This window comes from Kogia breviceps, chromosome 5, assembly GCF_026419965.1.
Source record: "Kogia breviceps isolate mKogBre1 chromosome 5, mKogBre1 haplotype 1, whole genome shotgun sequence".
Lineage (NCBI taxonomy): Eukaryota > Metazoa > Chordata > Mammalia > Artiodactyla > Physeteridae > Kogia > Kogia breviceps.
Window position 1 is genome coordinate 124,769,879 of NC_081314.1, and position 17,506 is coordinate 124,787,384.

The 17,506-nt window shown below is 39.6% G+C and overlaps 1 protein-coding gene across 5 annotated transcripts in view; it reads left to right on the plus strand.

The window, feature by feature from the left end:
• The window catches only part of CHODL (chondrolectin), a 407,133-nt gene that overhangs the window by 370,639 nt on the left and 18,988 nt on the right, over positions 1-17,506 (plus strand). Inside the window, exon 1 of one of the 5 annotated variants that reach the window (XM_059064247.2) lies at positions 15,722-16,244. The exons of 2 other annotated variants lie outside the window; for them this stretch is intronic. In XM_059064247.2, the coding sequence (XP_058920230.1) occupies positions 16,166-16,244 (79 nt within the window). In that variant the 5' untranslated portion in view covers positions 15,722-16,165. Of the gene's footprint in view, positions 1-15,721; positions 16,245-17,506 lie in introns of those variants that run through there. 2 more of the 5 variants (XM_059064246.2, XM_067034947.1) reach the window with 2 other exon arrangements.

Here is a 17,506-nt window from a genome sequence, read left to right on the forward strand (position 1 = left end):
AAGCATCCCAGCTGTGTTTTCAGTTCCCTGGTGTCTACTTTGGCATGAGAAGGTGCTCATGAGCCAGCCTAATCCTCTTGTTAATTCTGCGGGCAGCTAGAAGAGGACTCAAATCCTAAAATCCTAATATCTACCCTGGTATACTTCTTTCGTTTAAATTGGCTGGTTTGTCAAAGATCTTTTTCTCTTTAGTTTTGATCAGTGAGATTTAGGATTATTATAAAACAGAAGGTCCTTCATTTCAACTAAAAACATTGATATAATGAGATAAAACAGATGTAGGGTAGTAATTAATGAGGCTACCATTAGATGCGTCACAAAGGTTTTGTTGTTGTGTTTTAGCCCACCAAATGAAAGTAGTGTCTAATGCAACACTTTCCTAATTTATCATAAAAAGACAGATCCTCTCAGATTAAGGGTCTATAAAGTTTATTTGGAGGAACAGCAAGGCTGACCTCATGAGCTCAACAATTTGTGAATCTCCTAAATTCCCTCGTATGTTCTAGGGAAGTATAGGTTAAAACAACAAACACCTACAAAAGTGTGCTTTTGTATGACGATGAAGCAGAACTACAAATAAAACTGTAAAAATTACACATATAAAATATATGAAAATGGGAGAAGGCGAGATCAGGTGAAATATCACTTTTGTTTTCTCGTGTATAGATTACTGACCCATTGTGAAATTGTATATTAGTCAGATATTCTGTGATAATGTCACATAACACCAATACTTCCATGGATTGTGTCAAAAAACATTTATTCCTTACTCATAGGTCTGCTAGATGGCTGAGGCATCTCTTTTCTAGGCTCCAGGCACATTTAGGTGTGTTCAATATATCTGTCATTCTGAGATGCGGGTTGAATAAACATTAGCTAACTAGGGCATTTTCTTCTGATGGCAGAAAGGAAGAGATAAGAGGCCAAACCAAAACACATAAGCACCTTTAAAGCCTCTGACTGAGTAGGTTGTATGTCATATCCTATCATATTCCTTTGGTCAAGGCAAACTACGTAGTCAAGGCAAACATCAACAGCGTGGAAACACGTACTTCTTCAGCGATGGGGTAGGGAGAACAAATATTTGTGGTATCATTATTCAATCTACTCATAATTTGTTCTTTGGATGACAAATAATAACTTTCCTTTCTTCCAGCCACTAAAAGTATTCACCCCTATGCCAGTAAAGACCCCTTCCTCCCCTCAAAGTTTTATGCTCTTATGGCATCAGACTTGAAGTTCAAAATCTTGTGATAATCTCTACAGCACAGCTGCCCCTCCCCCGACACCCCCACCCAACATTCAGTGGTGGAACAGGACAGGATAATCTCTAAAAATGTGTAGCTTCCTGCCACCTACCTCTGGCCCCAAAGCCCATGTCATTAATTTTACGTTTTCCTTCAGGCATCCCGCTTCTGGTATCAATTTCTGTATTAGTTTGTTTTTGTTGTACTAATGGTACATAACAATGGATTGAAGCATGCCAGTAACTTACAACAACATACAATTAATTTCCAAAAATGGTCCCGTGGGTTGGCTGCCGAGGCTGCGCTCTAAACTGTCGCCGAGGATCGGCTTGGTGTCACATGTCCGTCATCCTGCAGGAGCTGTTGCCACCTGGGCGAGCTCTTTCCTTGTGGAAAGATCTAAAGTGCAAAAGAACAAGAGAAAACACCCACGCACATTTTAAGTGTTTGCTTGGATATGGCTTATGTCACATCCTTACGTTCTGTTGGCCAGTCAGTCACGTGGCCAAAATCAATCAACTGAAGAGGAATTTTACTCCTCCCGTAAAAGGTGTGAGTGGGGAGTAAGTATTTGTGAAAGTAGTACAACCTATCTCAAATGATTAAGTGGGTAGTAGCCACTTAATAAAATATAGTTTTGGACTTTAGGGGGAAAAAGTTTCTAAACTTACCCCGAGAGGAAGCTATTACCTTTACAGTATCCTCCTTTGTTTCCTTGGGCAATTTTCTCAAAGCCATTCAGAGTCTTCACCGTTCTAGTTCCACACAAAACTCGCTTTGCTAGAAAATTCCTTGTAGAGAAAAGAGCTGGGAAGAAGTAGAACCATACAAAAACAGCAAAACAAAAGTCACTCAAATTGTAGGCCACGGATTTTTTTTCTTACCTTGAAAAGATTGTTTTCAATGAGGGAATCGTGCATTTCAGGGTTACAAAATTGGCACTATTAGTTCCTTGTGAAACGTGACCTTTTAAATGAAATAGCTTTACATTGCTGTCATCGCTAGAAAAGGGAAAGGGAAATAAAAACTAAATAGAATTTCAAGTATTTAGGCTTGACATTACTTGAATTTCATTATCTCTAATGCTCATTGACTCCATACAATATGGCTTTATCATTTATTATAAAATATTAAAAGACAGACAAAGTGGGATAAATACAAATGCAAAGTAATTAACATAATAGAAAGTTTATAGCTAGTATCATTTTATAAATAGTTTCGTTAAAGAGGATTGTCTGGAGTTACAAGGAGTTACAAGGTGGGTTAATATGCCTCTTAATAGCAGCATTATGCATTAAAATACCAGTGAAAAAGGTAAAATATGACTACACTGAGCTAGCAAAAAATATGAGCTACACTGAGTAGCAAAGTTATAATTTTAGTATAATTTATGTCATAATTGACCAAAATTATTTTTATGATAATGACTTTCTCAAAAGATAGCTGTAAAAGAAGATAAATACAAACTGCTAGAGGTACAAATGCTTTTTTATTTTACGATTTTTCTTTCACTTACACTTAGAGGAGCTTCATTTATTCCTGCACAGGTGTTTCAACTTTTATAGTGTGTTGGATTCAATTCAACAAACCTTATGTCCCCAACCATGGGCAAGACGCTGTGGGGCTATAAAGACAAAAATGGCCCTTTAGTTGGTGATATTATAGTTCACTGGGGAGAATGTCTGTTGTAGTTTGTCTTTGCAGAAACAAATTTGCTCAGCTTTTAAAATTAAAAAAAAAAAGTACTGATCAATGTTACAATAAAGAAGCAGGACTTCTAATAAAGATTTTGATGAGGTAACTATCAGCTCCTCTCCCTGCCAGTCCACTGAAGTGCTCAGTATTGTTTGTTCCAACATCATGAAATGACACTGCTTGAAAAGTTCCGCGCAGTTGCCTATTTATTTTATAACCTGTTTAGCAGAAATTGTTTCCATGGCTTCCGGCCATTGGGCGTATCCTAGCTCTGTGACTTGGCATAGCAGTGCGTCCTTCCATCTGACTTAATTTAAGCATCTTCTTCAGCTCTACCTTCCAGCCAGTACCTGAGCCTTTCCAGAAAGCGTGCTAGAAAGAGCACTGAACTGGCCATTTGAATATCCATGTTGCAGGTCTGGGTGCATGACCATTTGGCTCTGCCTTACTTTAATTTTTAACCTATTAAAAAAAGAGGATTTGAAATATACCTTTTCAAGGTCTCTTTCAACTTCATTTCATCCTCTAGGTATTGCTTCCCTTCTCAGTCTCTACTGCTCAGTGCAGTAGAAGTCCTCCAGCTTCAGAATCAAAGAGCCTGGTGTACACTCTGCTTGCTTTGTGGATTTTGGTGTCCTTATCTATAAAATAGGGACAGTGATGTCTTCAGCTCAGTTATTTGGAAGAGTAAACTAGTCAGTACAGTGCTTAAGACACCACTCAGCACAGAGCAGGGGCTTTCCCTTTTTGGTCTCAAGTGTCACACAATTCCCTTTTCCCTTCCATCTCTTTTCATGTTTACCCTTGTTTGTTGCTTGGGCCTCTACAAAGGGCCTGGCTAGGTGTTCTGAGAATAAAAGAGACATGAGCATTGCTGGGTTCTAAATAGGCTTCTCTTTGGAAAGACCAGAACTGAATAATGGGTATGACTGCCTTAGTGGCCCTGTGTGTTTGTGACAGGAGAAAGCTTCTAGTTTTATATAAGGAAATGGTGGCAAAGGAGACACAGCTACAATAATCCTGCCTGAGTTTAACTGAGATACTCCAGGACTGGTTTATCTGGAAATCGAGCTCTCAGAAAAAAGCACTGCTGAGGTTAATGTTCAGCAAATTTCCATTGGTCACATGCCATCTTCAATATTTCTGCCCCATTTGTCCTATTATGTGCTTAATACTTTTTCTTGAAAATGATCCAAATTAGTCACTCAGGCTAGTTCAAGCAGTAATATCTGTAAGATCATGTTTTTTTTTTTTTTTTTTTTGGCGGTAGGCGGGCCTCTCACTGTCGTGGCCTCTCCCATTGCGGAGCACAGGCTCCGGACGCGCGGGCTCAGAGGCCATGGCTCACGGGCCCAGCCGCTCCGTGGCATGTGGGATCTTCCCGGACCGGGGCACGAACCCGTGTCCCCTGCATCGGCAGGCGGACTCTCAACTGCTGCGCCACCAGGGAAGCCCAAGATCATGTTTTTGATGCGCTAATTATGTTGATTTCCTAATACAGATAAGACTAAATATATAACTATTAACATTTTTAAAATATTTCACCTAAAACCCTCTAGATCATCTCTGGGAAACACTGACTTACTTTTGATTAGAACTGGCAAATGGCTGTGTGATGGATGGAGGCTTAGGTATGTGGAATGGGAAAAAGTCTGTCTTGGGAAACGGTGGCTAATGGAGGCTCCAGTCCTTCCGTGTCTATTGCTCAGGAGGGCTTCCTCTTGAAAGGTGGTTTGATATTGTGTTAAGAGCACAGATTCTAGAGCCTGACTGCCTGGGTTCAAATCCCAACTATCATATTTTAGCCATGTGTAGCCTTGGGCAAGTTACTTAGCATCCTTGTGCTTCAGTTTATCTTTAGAAATGGGGATAACAAGAGTGTCTTAAGAATTTTGTGAGGATATAGTGGGTTAACATAGGTAAACCTTTCAGAATAGTGCCTGTTCTGAATGTAACTATAAACTTATATTATTATTGCTATTCTTCTCCTCAGAAAGAAAGACTCAGTCTCCAATAACATGATATGGTAGGAAGACCTGAGTTTAGCTTTAACAGCCCAGCTAATATTTTACTAAAACACCAAACCAAATATTTTAGAATATACATATATATATATATTTTTTTACTAAGATAATTTGGCCTTAGTTCATAATTGTTCGGCTACTTCTGGTAAGACTTTATGCATTCCCTTTTCTGCTCTTCTAAAGTGCCAATGAAAAGATTTCATATTCAAAATTGCATTATTTACTAATTTACACTGTGACTTAAAATAATCTATCAAGGTTTAAAAGTTTAAGTCCATAAAATACTGTCTGTAGTCTGACCATAACTTTCAAAAAACACATAATACAGAATGCATGGTATTTTAATTCTTTAGTGATATATCAAGGAATGATATTCCAAATTGTATTATTCATACAACGAATCAATAAAGTTTAACTTTAAAAAATGCTAAGATAAAGAAATTTTCCATGCCCGAGGCTCTTGGTTAACTGTGCACATTAATATAAGTGCAAGAAAGCAAATCACATTTTATTATTTTTCACTTTGATGACAATAAATAAGCTACTTTGTGTGAAAACTAATATATCCTCATTCAAATGCTCTACTTTTACTCTCTGATTGCTGTCAGAGTTGCCCTGTGAGTGGAAAGTGGGTGTTAGCCAGATGACTGTAGACTATTCTCCACGGGGGACAGTTGCTTAGATGATCATGTTTCTGGAAGGATATCAGGTGACTTCCTTATGTGTGTAGGAAAAGGAAAGAAGAGTACAGAATATTTTATTTTTCCTGTCTTGTCATGAAACCTGGCTTAACTACCTGGCTGGTAGTTAAGCAGAAAAGAAACACCAGTGTTTCTGATATTGTTTCCTAGCTCTTAACCTATTTTTCCAGCTTTCCTTATGTATCGATACATTTTGAGTGTATGCTAAGGTCCCCTTTGATAGGTAACCCATGAAGTAAGTGGTTGTTTGTAACAGTCATGCAATATCTGGGATAAAAGAAGATAATTCAATTAAAAGAAGAGAGAGAGAACAATACATCCCTTCGCCTTTAATTCCCAGCACTGTTCCCATATGTCTGATAATGTATGGGTGCAAAGTGAGTTATCAAAGTTCATCACTGGAAGGCAGGAAGGATCTGGAAAACCACTTCTACTCTGAAGCCTCTTCTATTAAATAAAATAGACAACACTGTTGCTGGGTTGGAAAAAAGACACACCAAACATGGTTCTGATTCTGAACTAACTTATCTTCCATTTGAGAAGGTAAAATACATGCATGTAAGCAGCTAAGTAACTTGTGAAAATTGATAGTCCAAAACATTCTACAAGGTAGATTTTATTCAAGGACAAAATAAGTGTTTTATCCATTTGGGAAAGGTGAGAGAGTGATCTGAGATGACTTTTTTTTTTGAGAAAAGAGGAGCCAATGTTTATGATAGGCATAGTGAAAGAGACAGGCGTGGAAAGGTGGGGAAAATTGTAGCAGTGTGCATCGTGGTGAGAAAACATAAAGAAAGACTGTCAGTCAGCTGCCTGGTGGTGCTGGCTGATTTATGAAAGCAGGAAATGGAGATAAATCTAGAAAGGTAAAGAGGGTCAAATTTTGGAGGGCTTTGGATGCAGCACGAAGGAATTCAAATTTTAGTCTATCAGCCAGAATGTAATTGAAAGCTTTTGAGCAACAAAATACGTGAAAACCTTTGTGTGTGTGTTTTAATAGGAGCTTTTGGTGGTGGCATTATGCATAAATTTTCCTTCTAAAATATTTGTCTTATGTTTTCTACAAGTATATTTATGTTGACAGCAGGAGCAAATTAAGAAATTAAAATAATGAATATGTGAGAAATCTGTATTTCAGACAAACTACGTGTTGATGGTGTGTAGGATAATTGGATGTACTGGGGTTGGGGGGAAGCTAAAACCTAAATCCTAGTCAACTCTTCGGAGTGACTACAGGTATGGATGCACTGAAGTTATTCCTGTTATTGTCTATGAACTGTAAGAGTTATTTTATGCCCTAAAAGGTTTAAGAAGCAGTTATCATCAGGAATAATACAATCAAATAATTCTTTAAAAAAATTTAAAAATCTGTCATACATGCAACCAGCTGAATATATTTCACTTCTGCTAAATTAGGTGTTCTACACAGGTTTTCCACCAAAACTTGTTGAAAGTAGCATTTTGTTGCTATGACAACCTAGAACAGCAATTGGAAACTAGAACATTAAAGGTGAGACAGAAAAGACAGACAAATAGTTCATATGTAGCTAAATGGTATTCCTTTTTGATTTTTATAAATCCAGGGAGAAATGTGAAATTCTCAAGTGTTCAGAAATGAATAGTTTCCCCCCTTAAAAGCATGCAGATTTAGAATGTCCAGTTATATTTGCATCATCTGCTGGATCTTAAATGACTTAACTGTCCTTTATTTTTTTCTGAATCTCAGAAACTTTTCTCATCTATTTGAGCTTTGATTGCTTTTGGTAGATTGTGAACATTTTGATCCTTATCTCAGGATATGATAGCCAGTCATTATGGCCACTTGGTTTAGGTACTTTCTGTTTCTTTTAGATTTTACCTCAATGCCACGCATTGTGGGGCTCAGCAAAGGAGTAGGTAGTTTCATAATTCAAAACGTTTGCAGCAATTTGATAAAAATACAATATTTTGCATCCTAATAATTTTGGCATGAATTTCAGATAACCATTTGAACAATAAATGCACATTTTCTATTTATAGTTATAAGATATCCTCAGTATCTTACATTCAGGTAGCAAACATTATATAAGAATACATACAGGTAGTGAAATTTTATATTAACATTCAGATAGGCAAAACTTTATTGTGTAATTTCTATTTGTAGAATTTTGAAAACTTCCTAACTGAAGTCAACATTTATGAATTCCTAGGCACTGGGATACAGGATATTTATGATATGATATTATTTAATCTGCCTTAAAGGAAATTGATGTGTTTACGTAAAGAGACATACCTCACTAATTATTGGAGAAGAAATATAGTATACCGTTTAAAAAAAATCAGAGCAGGAAAATATTTTTTTCTGGAAATTAATAAATAAACTTCATATAGGAGGTAACAGTCAATCAAAAAGTTGTGGACAGGCATTGTTCTGCGCGAAGTAGAACTTTGCCAGGCAAATCAGGATGTATGGTCACCATATTCATGGAAGACATTACTGATGCATGTATGTAGCTTTGTGGAGATAGAAAAACAAGATTTAGAGTCTCTAACATTCTCATCAAGGAATGTACATTTGAATCTTGGATTCATGTTCATTCTCTCTTAGAAAAAATATCTTTATCTAAAACGTGGGTGACTGCAATTTTTGCAGAATAGGAAGGAAAGGTTTAAACTAAGATTCTTGAATGCAAGTGATGTGGATTATTCTTGAAAACCTCTCCCTTTGCAAGTTTAACATCTGTCAGTATCAGTAAAGAAAATTAAGGTTTTGGAGGGTTCTTCAGACTTGTGGAAGCCTCCTTTCATCCTTGCCAGGGGATGGAGGAAATATGGAGGAGAGGAGACTGTCCTTCCTGTGCTGGATGCCGTATCCAAGGTCCCTCTCCCCCATACACCCCACCCTCACTCCTGTAAGCAGAAAAGGAAAAGGGAGAAGTGCCAAAATCTGGCTTCAGGTGAAGGTGAAAAACTTAATTCAGAGACTCATTCATTCTTACACTTATTTACTTGATAAATATTTATCAGGCACCTACTGGTGGAAAATAAAACCAGCTCAGAATTTATAATCTAGGGGGGGACAGACAAACTTTAAACAACCAAACAAGTATACCCTCAATTTTAACAGAGAAAAACGTACAATATGTGCTCCTTCAATGTTTGTTGAATGAGTAACAGATCCAGTCATGGAAATAAACTGGGAGAGAGATAAGCAGGGGTGGACTTGGATTTTGTGGTCAGGGAAGATCTTTCTGCAGATCTAGGCAGAAAGAGAAGGACAGTGTCTTCATTTCCTTTATGAGCAATTGTAAAGAGCTTCTTAGCACCCTGAACTCTGAAGTTGGGTTAGAGAAATCAATGTACAGTCTGGGAGAAGACCCCAGCCTTCTAGTGGGCCTCAACATGTGAGAGTAAGCCGGGTGAAGTGATCTGTTTAGGAGAGGTTGAAGTAGATGGGTCGGGGAATGAGTTGGGGATGAAGATATCCAGGCCTACCTCTGTCTCCCATTTTGCTCCCAATATATTTTTTTTTTTTTTTCAAAAATCATTACATTACATGCTAATGAGCCCCAGTGGAAATGAACCTGAATCCACAATGATCATCCCAGTTTTGTATTAAGAACTTTATATCTTTTTGCAACTGTTGTATTATTAGACTTCACAAATATTTAAACATCTAAACCATTCTTTTTGTTTAGTATCAGAGTAAGTGACTCCTACCTGTTAGAAAAGATAGGAGGTACTTAGCTAATAGATTCATTCTTGCCTCTCTGTTCTTGAAAGCTCTTGAAAATTAAGGCTGTCTTATGAATCTTATGTGTCCACTCTTTGGAGAGAAATATTATGGCATCAACTCCTTATGTAATATTGTCAGTTTATTTTTTCTGATATAAGAGATTTGACAATAGAAATGTACTAACTTTTGCTGTTCCCCTTTGTGTTCAGGTTTATTTTAAAAGGGCTTCTTTACAATGCAGAATATTTAGACTTCATTGCACATAAATGATAACTTGTATATATATTTTTAAAAAGCATAGTCTAGAGGATAGAGACTTTTATGGATGCCAGTAGCTACCAGTTACCTGACAGTTGTGTTCCTTGCTTTTTCTAAAATTTCCATTTTGCTGTGCTGCAGTGTACACATGCATTTGGCACATAAGCCTTTACCCTGAGAAACAACGTATGAACAAATACTGAAGTGACAGATGTACCTCCAGAAGGATATTTAAAATTATTGTTTTGTCCTACAACCTTTGTTTTTTCCCCCAAATTCTCTAACTTTATATGTCATTCCATGTAACCCATTTTATTGCTATTATGGCTGCTCTGACACCATTGTTTTCCAGTCACTTGATATATTTGGAGAAACACTGAATATTTGTGCATACGACAAAGGCATATTTTATGTTTTCTAGATCTTTAGCTACTCCTCTTCCTATACAATTCCTTCTGAATAAAATGAGCACTTTTATAAGAGGAAATATGGGTTCATCAAGTATTTATTTATAGGTTTATGGTCTCTTACTTGTATTTTCTTTCACTCAACCTGGCACTCAGTTTTATTTTGCTTTGTTTGGCTTTCACATTTATGTGGCATCTGCAATATATCGATCTGTTACTCAAAGGATCATAGGAAAATTTTCCAGGACGCCTATTTTCTGATTAACTTGGAAATCAAATAAGGGAGTGGAGCCATTAGTTATAAATTGACACTGTCTGTTTTCAAAGGAAGAAAGAGAGAGAAGGAGGGAGGGAAGGAGAAAGAAAAGAAAAAGAAGAAAGGAAAAGAAGTGTTAGATTTTCCTAACTTTAGAATGAGAGAATTATAAAGCTGAAAAGGACTTTAGAAATAATCTACTTCAGTGATTCCCTACCTCTTTGACTATGATACTCTATTTTTAACAAACATATTTTTTCATGACCCCACATAATAACAATTGTTCTGTCCGTAAATATTGATAAAAAACGTGGAAAAAAAGTTTTATGAATTTATTGACGTTTAAAAATTAAACTTGCATCTGTATACATCTGGAAAATTAGTGTGTATGTATTTATATTATATATATAATGACATCCTGGCTGGGGATGATTCTTAGTGCACATCAAGATTAAGATTTGAAAAATTTGTGAAATATTTCTAGGGCCAAATGCCATTCAGTCAGGAAGCACAGAACTTCAACTCATTCTTTTTTTATATTTTAAAAGTGAAAACCAAAAGAAATGAAGAAACTTGCCCTAGATCATATTAACTAAAAATTTGGATTAATGATTCTGCTAGCCAAATAATTTTTCCGTATTACAGTACTCAATAAGGAATTTGTCAATTACATACCTAGGTAATTCAGGCCGGATACTTGAAGTAGGGATGACTTTAGCTTATAGTTTTGTTTTTGGTTTAATTACCTCAATTTTGCTTGTTTGTATTAATGTATGTTAAGACCAGATTTAGTATTTCAGCCAAGATTAGAAAAAAAAGTATTGGCCCATGGTAAATTGATAACAGTGCTACTGATTGCATTGCTTTCAGTTAATAAAGAAGCACTAAAAGGAAATTTTAATTTACTGATTTGATATTTAATTACACATTCACATAAATTCATATGTTCATATGATTCTTCAGATCTGATAACATATACTTCTAGTAATTGACTTCCGTAAATATATATATATATATATATATATATTTTTTTTTTTTTTTTTTTTTTTTTTTTTTTTTTTTTCTGCGGGACACGGACCTCTCACCGTTGTGGCCTCTCCCGTTGCGGAGCACAGGCTCCGGACGCGCAGGCTCAGCGGCCATGGCTCACGGGCCCAGCCGCTCCGCGGCATGTGGGATCCTCCCGGACCGGGGCACGAACCCGTGTCCCCTACATCGGCAGGCGGACTCTCAACCACTGCACCACCAGGGAAGCCCTCCATAAATATTTTTAACCCATCACCTGAATGGTCAAAACATGTAACAGACTCAATAGTTCCTAAATTTAAACTTTTAAATGATAGGAAGGTAGTTTTTTGTAGTGTATATAATTCTTCATTAAATTTCAAACAGCATTATGGACAGTGAAGCTCCCTAAAATAGCCCTATAAGGACTAAGGTTTCTCCTGGGATTATGAGGAAGAGTGGAACTGGCTCTTGAATGAGGCAGGTCATGTATTCCATAGCACAGACATGTTTTGAAAAGAACAAGTAAATCTGTGGGGCATTTGACCAACTGCTCACCCTTGCTTTCAAGGCAGTCACAGGACTGCACAAATGCCAAGGTGTCACCTCTGAAGAATGGGGAGGAGAAACCTTGGATTCAGTGGTCTCTTCCTGGAAGTGACAGCTAACCATTATTTAGAAAAAAAATTTTTGCCTACTGGTGAAGTGGTTATATTGTAATAGGTTTATTTTTCACTTTCAAATATTATGTCTTGGCGGTGTTATTGGTAGTGGTTAGGAGAAGCATTTACCATCTTTAAAGTGTAATAGAATGAATAAACTAGTTACTATTGGATTCCAGTAACATTTCAAATATATAAATATAAAGTTGTAATAATTTAAAATATAACAAATCCCCTTTGTAGCCCATTGCAATGGACTGAATGTTTGTATCCCCCTCCATATTCTCATGTCGAAATCCTACCACCCAATGTGATAGCATTAGGAGGTGGGGCCTTTGGGCAGTAATTAGGTCATGAGAGTGGAGCTCTCGTAAATGTGACTAGTGCCCTTATAAAAGAGACCCCAGAGAGCTCTTCAGCTGTCTTTCCTGCGTGTGAAGACCTGCCAACCAGAAGTTGGCAGTCTGAAACCCAGAAGAGTGCCCTCTTTAGAACCCAACCATGCCAGTACCATGGTCTCCAATTTCCAGCCTCAAGAACTGTGAGAAACAAATTTCTGTTGTTTGTAAGCTACCCGTCTATGGTACTTTGTTGCAGCAGACCACACTGAATACGACAACCGCGTTTGTCACTTTTTGCTCTGGAACACATATGAGTGAACCCAGCTGTGGCTGAGGCTGAAGCCACTGTACAAAGTTGCCCAAGTGAGAAGCCACTGAGTGCAAATCAGTACCTGTAATTCAGACTGTCTGTTCCTGAGGCTTATTAATGGACACACAAAACAGATGCTCACTGAGAATTGCAGACGTTTGAAAAGGAATGGGGAGAATGAAGGAGGAGGTTGTATATTTGGGGCATACAGATTCCATAGTGTTTTATTAAGGACCCTGATGTCACTTTTCAAGACTTTGGATTCCAGATATTGTTGCTCAATTGATGTTTCAGAGATTCTGGAGATGCAGTGGTTGACTCTGCCTGAGATTTCTTTGGGATCACTCTTGTTGAGATCACCTTTCTATTCTGGGCCTTGAAGAGTAATGTTTTAGGTTGTTGAATCAATGTTGAACTCCTTAGCCTAACCAGTTTGAAGTTCTCATTTGATTTTTTTTTTTTTTTTTTTTTTTTTAAACTGGGCAAAGAATCTTGACTTGCAACAGACCTCTCCTGATTTGCCAGTCACCAGCCTCATGGTCTTGTCACACCTTGGTTTCAGGGAATCTGAAAGCCCAGCTCTATACATGCACAAACATTCTTCACATAACTTCAGGTTCTCTTGGTTACTCTTGTGGGAGCCCTCATCTCCTGATTGATCCAAAAGCAGTTAAACTTCTGAGACTAAAATATGTTTGCTATGAGAAAGTCCTGTGATACCTTGTGCATATTCACAGGAAAAAACAATCAAAGTCATTTGTTTAAAAAATTAACATTTGTTGCTTTCCCCTAACTTTCCATAACTTTGTATTTTTGAAAAGGAATTTTGCTGACAGTTTTAAGTTTGTCTCCTACTATATGCTATATTAAAAAAAATTAAAATAGACACCCTCCCATGCACGCTCTTCAAAGAGAATATCAAGTACCACTAATATTCTATACTTATGACCACCCAGAATGTGCTCTATGAATTTTAATGATGATCCATCTATATTTTTTCTAGTGATGGAGAAACAAATAAAGAACTTGGTCCTGTCAGCTGGTCTCCTTAAAAACATCATATCTGAAAAGAGCCTTTAATGATTTGTTCTGATAAGTCAAACAGCTACCAGAAAAACTGCTGAGTCGCCCTAATTAATGGGTGTGGCCACCCTGAACCCATATAATCATAGCCTAAAGATAAGAAACTATACTAGGAAGCCTGTGCGACCATATTGAGGATACAGTTATTAATATAATTTGGATTTTCTGAAATACGAAAACCATGGGGCTCCCCCTTTGCCAATAATGGCTTCAAGGACTTGCTGGCTTTTTAGGCATTCGAGACATTTGGGTGTTTATCCATATGTGGAAAATGACACCCAGTGCTTCTATTGTAATCCACTGGCATTCCTTCCCAAACAGGGACCTTTCCATGATAGCTCTGAGCCACATGATAATCTGGGAGTAGGATGGCATGAAAGGAGCTCCCGTTCAGAACCCTACCTAGTTCTTCAGGCACCTGGAGCAGTCATTCAGGTCATCAGTCAATGAGGATTATCACACTCAACCTGAAGGTGGCTAGAGAATTCCTGCAGAAATCCCTCATTCCTCATTCCTCCAGGCTAATCACGATACTCATTCATACTTCTTCCACTATAGCCTTTATACACACAGTCATTATTACATTTCTTCCTCCACACTGGACTCTGAAGGCACCTGGAGCAACTTTCTGACTACAGTCATACCCAGTGACACTCTTTGACATGATTAACAGGGCTGAGCTTACATATACCTCCAATTGCTTTGAGGACTGATGTTTTTCATTTTCCATTCAAGATCCCAGCAACACCTGTTTCTTTTGGGCCTTTAGCTAGTGGAGAAACTCACAAAATCCATATCCTTTACATGATTTACCAATTGCCCATGGCCCTGCAATAAATTACCATTAATAGTTGTATAAGGAAAATAAAGTAATAGACAATATTATAATTATTTTGGAATTCTGCTTTCTTGAGTAGGGTGGATTTAATGATCCTTAAGATCTTTCCAAGTGTTAAAATTTCTTATTCTATATGACTTGTCTTTACTATAGAAAGATTGACTTTTTCCCCCTAAGAAAACTGTCCAACAAGTGTTGAGTGTACTTGTGGCTTATGAAAACAAAAGACAGGGAGATGCTGTAAAAACCAAAGGATTTCAAAATAATTAAAACCAAATGATTTCATTTAACAAATGCTGGTGCATTTAAAGCAACGTAATGGCAAAATACCAGTTCTACTGAAGCCCATTATGAGAGCACCCTCAGAGTTCTTATCGTGGACTAGATATAGATAAAACTCATGAACTGCTTTTCAATACTCCAGGAAAATGCAGCATCCTTGGGTGGACTGTTATTACAATAAAGACCAAGTCATGTTATGGAAAAGTGCCTTTGTAGGTTTTTGAATGGTTTACTTCTGATGTAGGCCCCAGGTCACTGATAGATGATTACAAAGAAATACATACCTGTATGTCCAGGAAATTTCCAAGTATTCAGAAAATTTATTTTATGTTGATGGTTTTCCCTAGAGCTACAAAGACTGAGATTCAAATCAGTTGGGAAAACCGTTTCAAATATTCTCTTTAATTTACTCCTTGGCAACTTAGTCAAACAGCCTGCTTGGAAGTAATCTATTTGCAGAGCCTAGGTGGTGAAAAACCTGCCACACAATAATTCACGGAGCATGTTTTGGCTCCCACTCCACCAATCCATTTTAAATAGTGGCTAGTGCCCTGCATCTGGCAATACATATGAGCAAACAATTTAGCACAGGGAAAAAAAAAAAAAAGGGGCCCCGCAATTTGGCATCCCCGTGGACATTAATCTTTGAGAAAATCAAATGGATCCAACTTTCGCCAGAGTTTAATAGCAAAGCTGTCACATTTTACACAAATGAGTATCCATTCGGCTGGCGAATGGCAACAGGAAACCCGGAGGAGAGGAGGAGGGGCCGCTGACTGGACTGTTTGCAAAGTGGCTCCAGTTTTTAGGGGAGGGGCCAGGATGCTTCGCATGACAGGAGAGACGAAGTAGTTAAAAATTATTACTCGCGAGGGGCTGGAACCTCGGCATGTGGGTATATAAGACGGCGCCTCCGGCGCAGAGCTGCTGCTTTGCTGCTGCGGGAGCCGCGACCAGGAGGGCGCATGGGCCGAGCCCCTCACTTGACAGAGGCCGAGGAGAGGAGACAAGGGCGCGGTGGGGTCCAAATCGGGGCTCCTGCCTCACCGCTGGGATAGACACGGGACCCCCTAACTTCTGTTACCTCTCCCGAGACGCGCACCCGTAGGGTCGTGCGCTCTAGCCTGGCACACTCGCGCGCGGCACCAGCGCGCCCGGCGCCAGGTCTGGCCAGAGGCGATGCGTGCAGGGGGCCAGGCAGCCGGGTTCGGGCGGCCGGAGTAGGACCCCGCGGGGAGGCAGGGAGGCAGCGGGGTTAGAGTCTCGGCTGCGCGGCGGGCAGAGGCCCCTTCACTCCACGCCACACGCCACACCTGCTGCCGCCGCCGCCGCCCCGCCGCGATGAGCCGCGTGGTCTCGCTGTTGCTGGGCGCCGCACTGCTCTGCGGCCACGGGGCCTTCTGCCGCCGGGTGGTCAGCGGTGAGTTCGGGGCCGTCCGCCGAGCGCACGAGCCGGGAGAGGGGGCGGCGGGGCGCGAGGGCGGTGCGGGCCGGCCTGTCCTGGGGTGGAGGCTCTCCGAGGGGTTGGAAACCCGTGCGGGGTAGGTAGGGCGCCGGAGGAGGCAGGGGGGAATTGATTGTATTCTGCTTTCTCCCCAGCCCCGCTAAACAAAACACACAGAAAAGTTTAACTGTTTTGGAAGCGCCAGGTTCAGTAGCTGCGAAGCGAGTCCCGCTTCATCCTGAGCAGTACAGCGTTGTCTAGGACTAATGTTGACTTTCTTTGTAAGAGAGTTGGCCGCAGGGCAGGGCTGGTACCTGTAGAAGGGGTGGGGTACGGCGTAGGCAGAGGCAGCCCAGAGGCAGAGGAACCACTGCAGAAATGCCACCCCCTGTCGTCCTGGCTCGACTTCAGTCCTCGCCCGCACGGGGTTCACTCAGATTATTTCCGAGACCAGACCTGTTCGCCGTGTGGGGCTCACAGACCCAGGGGCATGCAGCCTTTGTTCTCAGGAGGGCTGACAAAGACCAGGGGACTGGTCGTTGTGTGAGGACGCCCTTACACACCTCATTCCAAGTTGGGGACTTCTCAGAGCATGAAGTCTGCTCGAGTTGGGTTGAGGTGTACATGGTCATCGATGCAGGATTGTGCACACAGTAGGTGCCCAATTAGGTCGGTCGAGTCAGTGCAAGGGAAATGGATCGGAATTGGCAAGCTTCCAGGAGTTGGCTTTGATTTTTCTTTTCCTTCCACTTTCATTGTCCTATTGTTGAGCAATTCGTGTCGCATTCATTCTCCCTTACTTTTAGGGAAGGTCTCTTAAAAAACATAAAGATTCTCAAAAGCCTAGGATGAATGAATAGGGCCTTACAGGAAAATTGAGCATAGCTATCCTTATTGAAATCTCTTGTGATGCTAATTAAAGTGTTGCAATAAATATTTGTTGAATGTATGTGGGCATGTGTTTTAAGTGTGGGAAGTTTTTTAATGTAAAAAGCACGAGTTCCTTTTCACGTTCTGTGCATCTGTGTAACAGGTGTCACTAGAGGTAGAGGTAGATGACAGCTAACACAACTTAATCAGTAGTGAAACTAGACCTTTAGACACTGGCATATTAAGCTTAATCGTTACTGATCTTCCCTCAGCAATGTGATGTTCTACATCTTCTGAATATAATCCTTCAATGTCTGGCTATCAATCACTCTCCACTAACTTTTTGGCCCTCAGGAGACACTGGAATT